Source organism: Pseudophryne corroboree, chromosome 8 (genome assembly GCF_028390025.1).
Source record: "Pseudophryne corroboree isolate aPseCor3 chromosome 8, aPseCor3.hap2, whole genome shotgun sequence".
NCBI classification, from domain to species: Eukaryota; Metazoa; Chordata; class Amphibia; order Anura; family Myobatrachidae; genus Pseudophryne; species Pseudophryne corroboree.
Genome location: NC_086451.1, coordinates 137,765,850 through 137,780,087, shown reverse-complemented (window position 1 = coordinate 137,780,087; position 14,238 = coordinate 137,765,850). Strand labels below are relative to the sequence as shown.

At 47.8% G+C, this 14,238-nt stretch overlaps 1 protein-coding gene across 3 annotated transcripts in view; it reads right to left on the bottom strand.

The window, feature by feature from the left end:
* The window catches only part of CSTF2 (cleavage stimulation factor subunit 2), a 265,759-nt gene that overhangs the window by 109,520 nt on the left and 142,001 nt on the right, over positions 1-14,238 (bottom strand). For all 3 annotated transcript variants that reach the window (XM_063936957.1, XM_063936958.1, XM_063936959.1), the window contains one exon: positions 11,407-11,515. In XM_063936957.1, the coding sequence (XP_063793027.1) occupies positions 11,407-11,515 (109 nt within the window). The remainder of the gene's footprint in view (positions 1-11,406; positions 11,516-14,238) is intronic.

Sequence of the window (14,238 nt, the reverse complement as noted above, 5' to 3'; positions counted from 1 at the left end):
CTAGCTCGGATAACTCCCTGGCTTTCTCCTCCGGGAGAAACACCTTTTTCTGGACTGTGTCCAGAATCATCCCTAGGAACAGTAGACGTGTCGTCGGAGACAGCTGCGATTTTGGAATATTTAGAATCCACCCGTGCTGTCGTAGAACTACTTGAGATAGTGCTACTCCGACCTCCAACTGTTCTCTGGACCTTGCCCTTATCAGGAGATCGTCCAAGTAAGGGATAATTAAGACGCCTTTTCTTTGAAGAAGAATCATCATTTCGGCCATTACCTTGGTAAAGACCCGGGGTGCCGTGGACAATCCAAACGGCAGCGTCTGAAACTGATAGTGACAGTTTTGTACCACGAACCTGAGGTACCCTTGGTGAGAAGGGCAAATTGGGACATGGAGGTAAGCATCCTTGATGTCCAGGGACACCATATAGTCCCCTTCTTCCTGGTTCGCTATCACTGCTCTGAGTGACTCCATCTTGATTTGAACCTTTGTATGTAAGTGTTCAAATATTTCAGATTTAGAATAGGTCTCACCGAGCCGTCTGGCTTCAGTACCACAATATAGTGTGGAATAATACCCCTTTCCTTGTTGTAGGAGGGGTACTTTGATTATCACCTGCTGGGAATACAGCTTGTGAATTGTTTCCAATACTGCCTCCCTGTCGGAGGGAGACGTTGGTAAAGCAGACTTCAGGAACCTGCGAGGGGGAGACGTCTCGAATCTCCAATCTGTACCCCTGGGATACTACTTGTAGGATCCAGGGGTCCACTTGCGAGTGAGCCCACTGCGCGCTGAAACTCGAGACGACCCCCCACCGCAGCTGAGTCCGCTTGTACGGCACCAGCGTCATGCTGAGGACTTGGCAAAAGCGGTGGAGGGCTTCTGTTCCTGGGAATGGGCTGCCTGCTGCAGTCTTCTTCCCTTTCCTCTATCCCTGGGCAGATATGACTGACCTTTTGCCTGCTTGCCCTTATGGGGACGAAAGGACTGAGGCTGAAAAGACGGTGTCTTTTTCTGCTGAGATGTGACTTGGGGTAAAAAAGGTGGATTTTCCAGCTGTTGCCGTGGCCACCAGGTCCGATGGACCGACCCCAAATAACTCCTCCCCTTTATACGGCAATACTTCCATGTGCCGTTTGGAATCTGCATCACCTGACCACTGTCGTGTCCATAAACATCTTCTGGTAGATATGGACATCGCACTTACTCTTGATGCCAGAGTGCAAATATCCCTCTGTGCATCTCGCATATATAGAAATGCATCCTTTAAATGCTCTATAGTCAATAAAATACTGTCCCTGTCAAGGGTATCAATATTTTCAGTCAGGGAATCCGACCAAGCCACCCCAGCGCTGCACATCCAGGCTGAGGCGATCGCTGGTCGCAGTATAACACCAGTATGTGTGTATATACTTTTTAGGATATTTTCCAGCCTCCTATCAGCTGGCTCCTTGAGGGCGGCCGTATCTGGAGACGGTAACGCCACTTGTTTTGATAAGCGTGTGAGCGCCTTATCCACCCTAAGGGGTGTTTCCCAACGCGCCCTAACTTCTGGCGGGAAAGGGTATAACGCCAATAATTTTCTATCGGGGAAAACCCACGCATCATCACACACTTCATTTAATTTATCTGATTCAGGAAAAACTACAGGTAGTTTTTTCACACCCCACATAATACCCTCTTTTGTGGTACTTGTAGTATCAGAAATATGTAACACCTCCTTCATTGCCCTTAACATGTAACGTGTGGCCCAAATGGAAAATACGTTTGTTTCTTCACCGTCGACACTGGAGTCAGTGTCCGTGTCTGTGTCGACCGACTGAGGTAAATGGGCGTTTTAAAGCCCCTGACGGTGTTTGAGACGCCTGGACAGGTACTAATTGGTTTGCCGGCCGTCTCATGTCGTCAACCGACCTTGCAGCGTGTTGACATTATCACGTAATTCCCTAAATAAGCCATCCATTCCGGTGTCGACTCCCTAGAGAGTGACATCACCATTACAGGCAATTGCTCCGCCTCCTCACCAACATCGTCCTCATACATGTCGACACACACGTACCGACACACAGCACACACACAGGGAATGCTCTGATAGAGGACAGGACCCCACTAGCCCTTTGGGGAGACAGAGGGAGAGTTTGCCAGCACACACCAAAACGCTATAATTATACAGGGACAACCTTTATATAAGTGTTTTTCCCTTATAGCATCTTAATATATATAATCATATCGCCAAATAAGTGCCCCCCCTCTCTGTTTTAACCCTGTTTCTGTAGTGCAGTGCAGGGGAGAGCCTGGGAGCCTTCCCACCAGCATTTCTGTGAGGGAAAATGGCGCTGTGTGCTGAGGAGAATAGGCTCCGCCCCCTTTTCGGCGGGCTTCTTCTCCCGTTTTTCTGAGACCTGGCAGGGGTTAAATACATCCATATAGCCCCAGGGGCTATATGTGATGTATCTTTTAGCCAGTATAGGTATTTCATTGCTGCCCAGGGCGCCCCCCCCCAGCGCCCTGCACCCTCAGTGACCGCTGGTGTGAAGTGTGCTGACAACAATGGCGCACAGCTGCAGTGCTGTGCGCTACCTCATGAAGACTGAAAAGTCTTCTGCCGCCGGTTTCTGGACCTCTTCACTCTTCGGCATCTGCAAGGGGGTCGGCGGCGCGGCTCTGGGACCGGACTCCATGGCTGGGCCTGTGTTCGATCCCTCTGGAGCTAATGGTGTCCAGTAGCCTAAGAAGCCAATCCATCCTGCACGCAGGTGAGTTCACTTCTTCTCCCCTAAGTCCCTCGTAGCAGTGAGCCTGTTGCCAGCAGGACTCACTGAAAATAAAAAACCTAACAAAACTTTTACTCTAAGCAGCTCTTTAGGAGAGCCACCTAGATTGCACCCTTCTCGGCCGGGCACAAAAATCTAACTGAGGCTTGGAGGAGGGTCATGGGGGGAGGAGCCAGTGCACACCACCTGATCCTAAAGCTTTTACTTTTGTGCCCTGTCTCCTGCGGAGCCGCTAATCCCCATGGTCCTGACGGAGTCCCCAGCATCCACTTAGGACGTCAGAGAAAAAGGAAAAAAAAAAGGGGTCAACACTGCAAATATTGACTATTTGCATAAACTTAATGTAATTGCCAATAAAAGCCTTTGACACTTATGAAATGCATGTAATTTTACTTCAGTATACCATAGTAACATCTGACAAATAGGTCTAAAAACACTGAAGCAGCAAACTTTGTGAAAACTAATACTTGTGTCACTTTTGGCCATGACTGTACATACCATTGGACATATCTAGATGCCATAGTACTTTGGCGAAGCCATTGCCCTTACAAGCATTGTAGAAAAGGATTCAATGGTAATTGCAAATACTGTACCTCGCTCCTGTAGCTGAAGGGGAACACAGGCGGATGCCCCAAACCATCCAATAAAAGGGGAGAGAGAGAGAGAGAGAGAGAGAGAGAGAGAGAGAGGGAGAGAGGGAGAGGGGCTAATGCAAAAGGGACATCTAGTGAGCTATAGTAATCTTTAGATCTCAGCACAGAAGCGGCAACAGCATGCCCATTTACAAAGCTGGGAGAAGAGATGAGGAGACCAGCAGGTTGTGGCGATGCAAGCGACATCCAAAGAAGTCCCGTGATGGACTGTCCAACTCTCAGGCTCAGAAATCTCATTATTGGACCCAATGACACAATACACACTATCGCAGTGGTTCCCAAACTTTCTTGGTTCATTGCACCCTTAGTGTCTATGAATTTTTTCGCAGCACCACTAGGCCAAGAGGTAGATTAATTTAGGGTACCTCTCAAGATAATTAATCACTTGCAAAAACTAGCACGGTTCTGAATTCAGCAATTAATTGAATCTCCTCCAAAATGTTTCCTATTGAGATACTATACAATTATCTGGTTTTGCACTTCTGGTTGACTGTTTTTGTTTATCACATGAATGCAATAACCACATCAAGAGAAGAACATTTCTAAATGTTATATTAAGGAGTTAAAACATCTTTAAATTACTACTAATTCAGTAGCTATGAGTGTAGCAGAAAATCTCCAATGTCAGAGGGTAGCACCATAACCTGTTGCAAAAATTGCTAACATGCAAATGCAACTACATTCGAGGAAGAAAAAAAAAAAAAGTAACATTTTACCAACATTAAGTCTAAATGTGCCAGAGGAGGAAGATCACATTTAGTCATGTGCAATCCCACACCATATAAACCCAAAAGCACAGGAATCACACAATGTAGAAGGTACAGGGGGGTAATGGTTGCACTACGCAAGTATCTATGTGGGGCAGCACTCAAATAGCTAATGAAAGTTTAATATCTATATGTAAATGCGTTACGATAATAGCAGAAAAGCTTGAGAATGTTAAAAAAAAAATCTGAAAAGACAAAAAGGAACTAAATTACGTCTGCAGGGTTGGATGTACCACTGAACTTCACATGATGCTCAGCAGCGCACATATTTCCTATTACTGTAGGTTCAATAATGCGAGATTTCCTTTGAAGTGTGTGAAACAACATACAGGTACAAAGGCCCATTCCGGAATGTCCCATTGTCACCATCACAGGGTCTGGGACTGAGGGTCGACAGCACAAAGGTCAACACACCTTAGGTCGACGCCAATTGGTCGACACACCTTAGGTCGACGTGGACAAAGGTTCGACATGGACAAAAGGTCGACAGGAACAAGGTCGACATGGAAAAAGGTCGACATGAGTTTTTTATGTTTTTTGGTGTCGTTTTCTCCGTAGAGTGACCGGGAACCCCAATTAGTGCACCACATCCCCTCGCATGGCTTGCTTCGCTCGCCATGCTTCGGGCATGGTGCCTTCGCTCCGCTACCGCTTCGCTCGGCACACTTAACGATCCACGTGGACTACGATTGGAACGGTAAAGTATGAAAAGGTTCAAAAAAAGAAAAAAAATAAGATTTTACTTACCGATAAATCTATTTCTCGTAGTCCGTAGTGGATGCTGGGACTCCGTCAGGACCATGGGGAATAGCGGCTCCGCAGGAGACAGGGCACAAAATTTAAAAGTTTGACCACTAGGTGGTGTGTACTGGCTCCTCCCCCTATGACCCTCCTCCAAGCCTCAGTTAGGATACTGTGCCCGGACGAGCGTACACAATAAGGAAGGATTTTGAATCCCGGGTAAGACTCATACCAGCCACACCAATCACACCGTACAACTTGTGATCTGAACCCAGTTAACAGTATGACAAACGTAGGAGCCTCTGAACAGACGGCTCACAACAATAACAACCCGATTTTTTTGTAACAATAACTATGTACAAGTATTGCAGACAATCCGCACTTGGGATGGGCGCCCAACATCCACTACGGACTACGAGAAATAGATTTATCGGTAAGTCAAATCTTATTTTCTCTGACGTCCTAGTGGATTGCTGGGACTCCGTCAGGACCATGGGGATTATACCAAAGCTCCCAAACGGGCGGGAGAGTGCGGATGACTCTGCAGCACCGAATGAGAGAACTCCAGGTCCTCCTTAGCCAGGGTATCAAATTTGTAGAATTTTACAAACGTGTTCTCCCCTGACCACGTAGCTGCTCGGCAGAGTTGTAATGCCGAGACCCCTCGGGCAGCCGCCCAAGATGAGCCCACCTTCCTTGTGGAATGGGCCTTGACAGATTTAGGCTGTGGCAGGCCTGCCACAGAATGTGCAAGTTGAATTGTGCTACAAATCCAACGAGCAATCGTCTGCTTAGAAGCAGGAGCACCCAGCTTGTTGGGTGCATACAGTATAAACAGCGAGTTAGATTTTCTGACTCCAGCCGTCCTTGAAATATATATTTTCAATGCTCTGACAACGTCCAGCAACTTGGAATCCTCCAAATCGCTAGTAGCCGCAGGCACCACAATAGGCTGGTTCAGGTGAAACGCTGAAACCACCTTAGGCAGAAAGTGAGGACGCGTCCGCAGTTCTGCCCTGTCCGAATGGAAAATCAGATATGGGCTTTTATACGATAAAGCCGCCAATTCTGACACTCTCCTGGCTGAAGCCAGGGCCAGTAGCATGGTTACTTTCCATGTAAGATATTTCAAATCCACCGATTTGAGTGGCTCAAACCAATGGGATTTGAGAAAATCCAAAACTACATTAAGATCCCACGGTGCCACTGGGGGCACAACCGGGGGCTGTATATGTAGTACTCCTTTTACAAAAGTCTGGACTTCAGGAACTGAAGCCAATTCTTTCTGGAAGAAAATCGACAGGGACGAAATTTGAACCTTAATGGACCCTAATTTGAGGCCCATAGACAATCCTGTTTGCAGGAAATGTAGGAATCGACCCAGTTGAAATTCCTCCGTCGGGGCCTTCCTGGCCTCACACCACGCAACATATTTTCTCCAAATGCGGTGATAATGTTGTGCAGTCACCTCCTTCCTGGCTTTTACCAGGGTAGGGATGACCTCTTCCGGAATGCCTTTTTCCCTTAGGATTCGGCGTTCAACCGCCATGCCGTCAAACGCAGCCGTGGTAAGTCTTGGAATAGACACGGTCCCTGCTGAAGCAGGTCCCGTCTTAGAGGTAGAGGCCACGGATCTTCCGTGAGCATCTCCTGAAGTTCCGGGTACCAAGTTCTTCTTGGCCAATCCGGAGCCACGAGTATCGTTCTTACTCCCCTTTGCCGTATAATTCTCAGTACTTTTGGTATGAGAGGCAGAGGAGGAAACACATACACTGACTGGTACACCCATGGTGTTACCAGAGCGTCTACAGCTATTGCCTGAGGGTCTCTTGACCTGGCGCAATACCTGTCCAGTTTTTTGTTGAGGCGGGACGCCATCATGTCCACCATTGGTCTTTCCCAATGGACCACAATCATGTGGAAGACTTCTGGATGAAGTCCCCACTCTCCCGGGTGCAGATCGTGTCTGCTGAGGAAGTCTGCTTCCCAGTTGTCCACTCCCGGGATGAACACAGCTGACAGTGCTAACACATGATTTTCTGCCCAGCGGAGAATCCTTGCAGCTTCTGCCATTGCCCTCCTGCTTCTTGTGCCGCCCTGTCTGTTTACGTGGGCGACTGCCGTGATGTTGTCCGACTGAATCAACACCGGCTGACCCTGAAGCAGAGGTTTTGCCAGGCTTAGAGCATTGTAGATTGCTCTTAGCTCCAGTATATTTATGTGAAGAGACGTCTCCAGGCTTGACCACACGCCCTGGAAGTTTCTTCCCTGTGTGACCGCTCCCCAGCCTCTCAGGCTGGCATCCGTGGTCACTAGGACCCAGTTCTGTATGCCGAATCTGCGGCCCTCTAACAGATGAGCACTCTGCAACCACCATAGCAGAGACACTCTTGTCCTTGTGGACAATTTTATCCGCTGATGCATCTGCAGATGCGATCCGGACCATTTGTCCAGCAGATCCCACTGAAAAGTTCGTGCATGGAATCTGCCGAATGGAATCGCTTCGTAAGAAGCTACCATTTTTCCCAGGACTCTTGTGCATTGATGCACAGATACTTTTCCTGGTTTTAGGAGGTTCCTGACTAGATCGGATAACTCCCTGGCTTTCTCCTCCGGAAGAAATACCTTTTTCTGAACAGTGTCCAGAATCATCCCTAGGAACAACAGACGTGTCGTCGGGATCAGTTGGGATTTTGGAAAATTCAGAATCCACCCGTGTTGTTGGAGCACTACTTGGGTTAGTGCTACTCCGACCTCCAGCTGTTCTCTGGATCTTGCCCTTATCAGGAGATCGTCCAAGTAAGGGATAATTAAGACGCCTTCTCTTCGAAGAAGGATCATCATTTCGGCCATTACCTTGGTAAAGACCCGGGGTGCCGTGGACCATCCAAACGGCAGCGTCTGAAACTGATAATGACAGTTTTGGACCACGAACCTGAGGTACCCTTGGTGTGAAGGACAAATTGGAACATGAAGGTAAGCATCCTTGATGTCCAAGGACACCATAAAATCCCCTTCTTCCAGATTCGCTATCACTGCTCTGAGTGACTCCATCTTGAACTTGAATTTTTGTATGTACAGGTTCAGAGATTTTAGATTTAGAATCGGTCTTACCGAGCCGTCCGGCTTCGGTACCACAAATAGCGTGGAGTAATACCCCTGTCCCTGTTGTAGGAGGGGTACCTTGACTATCACCTGCTGAGAATACAGCTTGTGAATGGCCTCCAATACCGTCGCCCTGTCGGAGGGAGACGTTGGCAAAGCAGACTTTAGGAAACGGCGAGGAGGGGACTTCTCGAATTCCAACCTGTAACCCTGAGATACTACCTGCAGGATCCAGGGGTCCACCTGCGAGTGAGCCCACTGTGCGCTGAAATGTTTGTGGCAGATATGGACATCGCACTTACTCTTGATGCCAGAGTGCAAATATCTCTCTGTGCATCTCGCATATAAAGAAATGCATCCTTTAACTGCTCTATAGTCAGTAAAATACTGTCCCTATCCAGGGTATCAATATTTTCAGACAGTGACTCTGACCAAGCCACGCCAGCACTGCACATCCAGGCTGAGGCGATTGCTGGTCTCAGTATAACACCCGTATGTGTGTATATACTTTTTAATGTATTCTCCAGCCTCCTATCAGCTGGATCCTTGAGGGCGGCCGTATCAGGAGACGGTAACGCCACTTGCTTTGATAAGCGTGTGAGCGCCTTATCCACCCTAGGAGGTGTTTCCCAGCGCGCCCTAACCTCTGGCGGGAAAGGGTATAATGCCAATAACTTCTTTGAAATTAGCAGTTTTCTATCTGGGGTAACCCACGCTTCATCACACACTTCATTCAGTTCCTCTGATTCAGGAAAAACTATCGGTAGTTTTTTCACACCCCACATAATACCCCTTTTTGTGGTACTTGCAGTATCAGAGATATGCAAAGTCTCCTTCATTGCCGTGATCATATAACGTGTGGCCCTACTGGAAAATACGTTTGTTTCTTCACCGTCGACACTGGATTCAGTGTCAGTGTCTGGGTCTGTGTCGACCGACTGAGGTAAAGGGCGTTTTACAGCCCCTGACGGTGTCTGAGACGCCTGGACAGGTACTAACTGGTTTGCCGGCTGTCTCATGTCGTCAACCGACTTTTGTAGCGTGCTGACACTATCCCGTAATTCCATAAACAAAGCCATCCATTTCTGGTGTCGACTCCCTAGGGGGTGACATCACCATTACAGGCAATTGCTCCGCCTCCACGCCAACATCGTCCTCATACATGTCGACACACACGTACCGACACACAGCAGACACACAGGGAATGCTCTGATAGAAGACAGGATCCCACTAGCCCTTTGGGGAGACAGAGGGAGAGTTTGCCAGCACACACCCAAGCGCTATAAATATATATAGGGACAACCTTAATAAGTGTGTTCCCTTTATAGCAGCTCAAATATTATAAATATCGCCAATAAGTGCCCCCCCTCTCTGTTTTTACCCTGTTTCTGTAGTGCAGTGCAGGGGAGAGTCCTGGGAGCCTTCCTCGCAGCGGAGCTGGGCAGGAAAATGGCGCTGTGTGCTGAGGAGAATAGGCCCCGCCCCCTTTTCGGCGGGCTTCTTCTCCCGGTTTTTTTGGAACCTGGCAGGGGTTAAATACATCCATATAGCCCCAGGGGCTATATGTGATATATTTTAGCCAGAATAGGTATATTACATTGCTGCCCAGGGCGCCCCCCCCAGCGCCCTGCACCCTCAGTGACCGCTGGTGTGAAGTGTGCGGAGAGCAATGGCGCACAGCTGCAGTGCTGTGCGCTACCTCATGAAGACTGAGACGTCTTCTGCCGCCGGTTTCTGGACCTCTTCTCTATTCGGCATCTGCAAGGGGGTCGGCGGCGCGGCTCCGGTGACCCATCCAGGCTGTACCTGTGATCGTCCCTCTGGAGCTAGTGTCCAGTAGCCTAAGAAGCAAATCCATCCTGCACGCAGGTGAGTTCACTTCTTCTCCCCTAAGTCCCTCGTTGCAGTGAGCCTGTTGCCAGCAGGACTCACTGAAAATAAAAAAACCTAACAAACTTTTTCTAAGCAGCTCTTTAGGAGAGCCACCTAGATTGCACCCTGCTCGGACGGGCACAAAAACTTTACTGAGGCTTGGAGGAGGGTCATAGGGGGAGGAGCCAGTACACACCACCTAGTGGTCAAACTTTTACATTTTGTGCCCTGTCTCCTGCGGAGCCGCTATTCCCCATGGTCCTGACGGAGTCCCAGCATCCACTAGGACGTCAGAGAAATTGTGAAAAACTCATGTGGACCTTTTTCCATGTCGACCTTTTGTCCATGTCGACCTAAGGTGTGTCGACCAATTGGCTTCGACCTAATGTGTGTCGACCTTTGTGCTATCGACCTGGAGTCCGGATACCACCATCACACATACTGTATTTCAAACGGCCCTAAGTTTTTAAATGTGCAGTTATTATACAGGTTGAGTATCCCATATCCAAATATTCCGAAATACGGAATATTCCGAAATACGGAATTTTTTGAATGAGAGTGAGATAGTGAAACCTTTGTTTTTTGATGACTCAATGTACACAAACTTTGTTTGATACACAAAGTTATTAAAAATATTGCATTTAATGACCTTCAGGCTGTGTGTATAAGGTGTATATGAAACATAAATGAATTGTGTGAATGTAGACACACTTTGTTTAATGCACAAAGTTATAAAAAATATTGGCTAAAATTACCTTCAGGCTTCGTATATATGGTGTATATGTAACAAATACATTCTGTGCTTAGCTTTAGGTCCCATCACTATGATATCTCATTAAGGCATGCAATTATTCCAAAATACGGAAAAATTCGATATCCAAAATACGTCTGGTCCCAAGCATTTTGGATATGGGATACTCAACCTGTATTACAGAAATTGAGAACTGACCTGATACTTATTGCATTTTTGTTTTGTGAGCTCATTCAGTATTAGCATACATTTGCTATGTGCTTCTCAAGTTGGGAACACACTGAGCGATACAGCTGTAGCCACACTTACCTAGCCTGCAGCTTGCCGTATTCGGGGCAAGTGTGCCCGTAACTAGGATGTGCGTGTGCATCTAAGTACGCGCACCCATAAGAATACATGGGCACCGTACTAGGCCATAGTTAGGCATACTAAGATACACCCCGCGCATTGGCATGGTGCATGTGCCAAAGACTGGATGAGCGTGGCTACATCTGTAGGTTATCTGATCTGGTGGATTGGCATATTGCACACAACAGAGCATATTGGGCAGTGTGTATTCCAGATATGCGCTGCGGTCATTAGCAACGTCCTCAGGATTAATGTGCTGCGATATAGCTAGCGTCCTGTAGGATGCTAATGAAGGAAGGAACATGCTTGTTCTTTCTTTCTTTAACATTGCTCAATGTGTACCCAGGTTCCCATGCGTACCCAGCTGTATGCAGTAGTAAAGCAAAAAACAACTCACCGCCTTGTAGAACAGGTCCTTGCCCGGGGTTCACTATGGGACCAGAAACTCCACCCTGCATAGGGAGTGGTTGCATCATTGGTGGAGCACCATTCACATGCATTGCCACCTAACAATAGAGGTAGTGATAAATTAAATGAAGAGTTTAAAAATGAATTCTCCTGCCTCCCAATATGATAGCAGTGCTTGCTAGAGATTTCTTCCTCCGTTCATGAGTAATGTCCTGATAAAGCAGGAATTTCTCTTTCATGGAAGTCCAACAGTTAGGTGTACAACAAAGCATAGAAGGTAACAGGTTAAGAATTTTCTTTAAATAAAAAAAAAAGAAAAATGGAGATTTATGGTAAGACTTACCATTGTTAAATCTTTCTGCGAGGTACACTGGATTCCACAGGTTATAACATCAGGGTGTAGAGTTGGACCTTGATCCGAGGCACCAACAGGCTAAAGCTTTGACTGTTCCCAGGATGCACTGCGCAGCCTCCTCTATATCCCCGCCTCCAGGCACTGGAGCTCAGTTTTGTTTAACAGTAAAATGCAGTAGCAGGTAAAAGACTACAGTAGTTAGTAGCCACAGAAAACCACATTCTCACGACAGGAGAAGGTACCAGCAGCTAATGCCATACAAACCCAAAGAAGCTATGTGCGTCAGGGTGGGCGCCCTGTGGAATCCAATGTACCTCGCAGAAAGAGATTTAACAATAGTAAGTCTTACCATAAATCTCCTCTTCTGCAGCGGAGTATACTGGGATCCACAAGGATAACATCGGGGATGTCCTAAAGCAGTTCCTCATGGTAGGGGACGCACTGTAGCGGGCACAAGAACCCAGCGTCCAAAGGAAGCATCCTGGGAGGCAGACGTATCAAAGGCATAGAACCTGATGAACGTGTTCACTGAGGACCACGTAGCAGTCTTGCACAATTGTTCAAGGGACGCGCCACAGCGGGCCGCCCAAGAAGGTCAAAAAGACTGAGTAAAATGGGCCTTGATAGTAGCAGGAGCTGGAAGTCCAGCCTGTACATAAGCTTGGGCAATCACCATTCTAATCCACCTGGCCAAGGTCTGCTTATTCGCAGGCCAGCCACGTTTGTGAAAAACCAAAAAGGACAAAGAGAATCAGATCTCCTAAGAGAGGCGGTTCTCTTCACATATATATGGAGAGCCCGTACCACATCCAAAGACCGTTCTTTGGAGGACAAACCAGGAGAGATAAAGGCTGGAACCACAATCTCTTGGTTAAAGTGGAAAGACAACACCACCTTAGGCAGATAACCAGGGCGAGATCTAAGAACCGTACAGTCACGGTGAAAACAAAATCAGAAAGGGTGACCGACAGGATAAGGCACCCAAGTCTGAAACCCTTCTAGCAGAGGCAATAGCCAGCAAAAATAAGACCTTAAGTGTAAGCCATTTAAAGGTCCACAGACTCAAGAGGTTCAAAACGGGGACTCTTGTAGGGCATCCAGAACAACCAACAAATCCCAAGAAGCCACAGGATGAACATAGGGAGGTTGAATCCGTAAAATGCCCTGAGTGAAAGTATGAACGTCAGGCAGAGTCGCAATGTTTCTCTGGAACCATACTGACAGGGCTGAAATATGAACCTTGACGGAGACCAGTCAAAGGCCTAAGTCCAGGTCCTCTTGCAGAAAAGCCAAAAGCTTGGCAGTACTGAACTTGAACGCATCATAATTCTTAGCCACATTCCAGAATTCCAGGCCCTATAATAAATCCGAGCCGAAGCTGGTTTACGGGCTTTTAACATAGTTTGAATGACCGCCTCAGAAAATCCATTGGCCCCCAGAACTGAAGTTTCAGGAGCCACGCCGTCAAAGCCAGTCGAGCCAGATCCTGGTAGACTCAAGGGCCCTGAATGAGGAGGTCTAGGCGTTGTGGAAGTAGAAGAGGACGTTCTATCGAGAGACCCTGCAGGTCTGAGAACCAATGCCGTCTGGGCCAAGCTGGAACGATTATAAGTACTAATCCTCCTTCTTGCTTGAACTTCTTTATTACCCTGGGCAGGAGTGACACGGGAGGAAACACGTATGGCAGCCAAAAGTTCCATGGAATTGCCAGTGCATCCACTAACGCTGCTTGAGGATCCCTTGTCCTTGATCAGAATACCGGAACTTTGTGATTGTGTCGCAACGCCATCAGGTCTACATCTGGTAGGCCCCACTTGTCCACTAGGAGTTGAAAGACTTCCGGATGAAGGCTCCACTCTCTGGCATGTATGTCCTGACGACTGAGGAAGCTTCCCAGTTGAGGACCCCCGGAATGAATACTGCCGATATAGCTGGCAGATGGCGTTCTGCCCATAGAAGAATCTTTGACACGTCCATCATTGCTATGTGGCTTCGAGTGCCGCCTTGATGATTTATGTACGCCACTGTGGTGGCGTTGTCCGACTGTACTTGAACAGACCTGTTCAGTACCAGAGGCAGGGCCAGTTTCAGAGCATTGAACACCGCCCGCAACTCCAGAATGTTTATCGGAAGGAGAGATTCCTCCCTGGTCCACCGACCCTGAAGGGGGAGGCCCGCCCGTCATGCAGCAGGCTTGTCTGGTTTGGAAGCAGGCTGACGGGCAGCCCAGGAACGTTTAGTTTTGGGCTTAGAGGTTTTGGAAGTGCGAGTTTGTTTCTGGTACGCCTGACCCTTTCCTTTACTTGGAGGTCGAAAGGAACGAAAGATGGTACTTTTAGCCTTCGGAGCCGAAGGATTAGTACTTGGTAGACCTGCAGTTTTAGCAGACGCTAATTCAGCAACAATCTTGTTCAGATCTTCTACAAAAAGGATGTTTCCCTTAAAAGGGATCACCTCCAAGGTCTT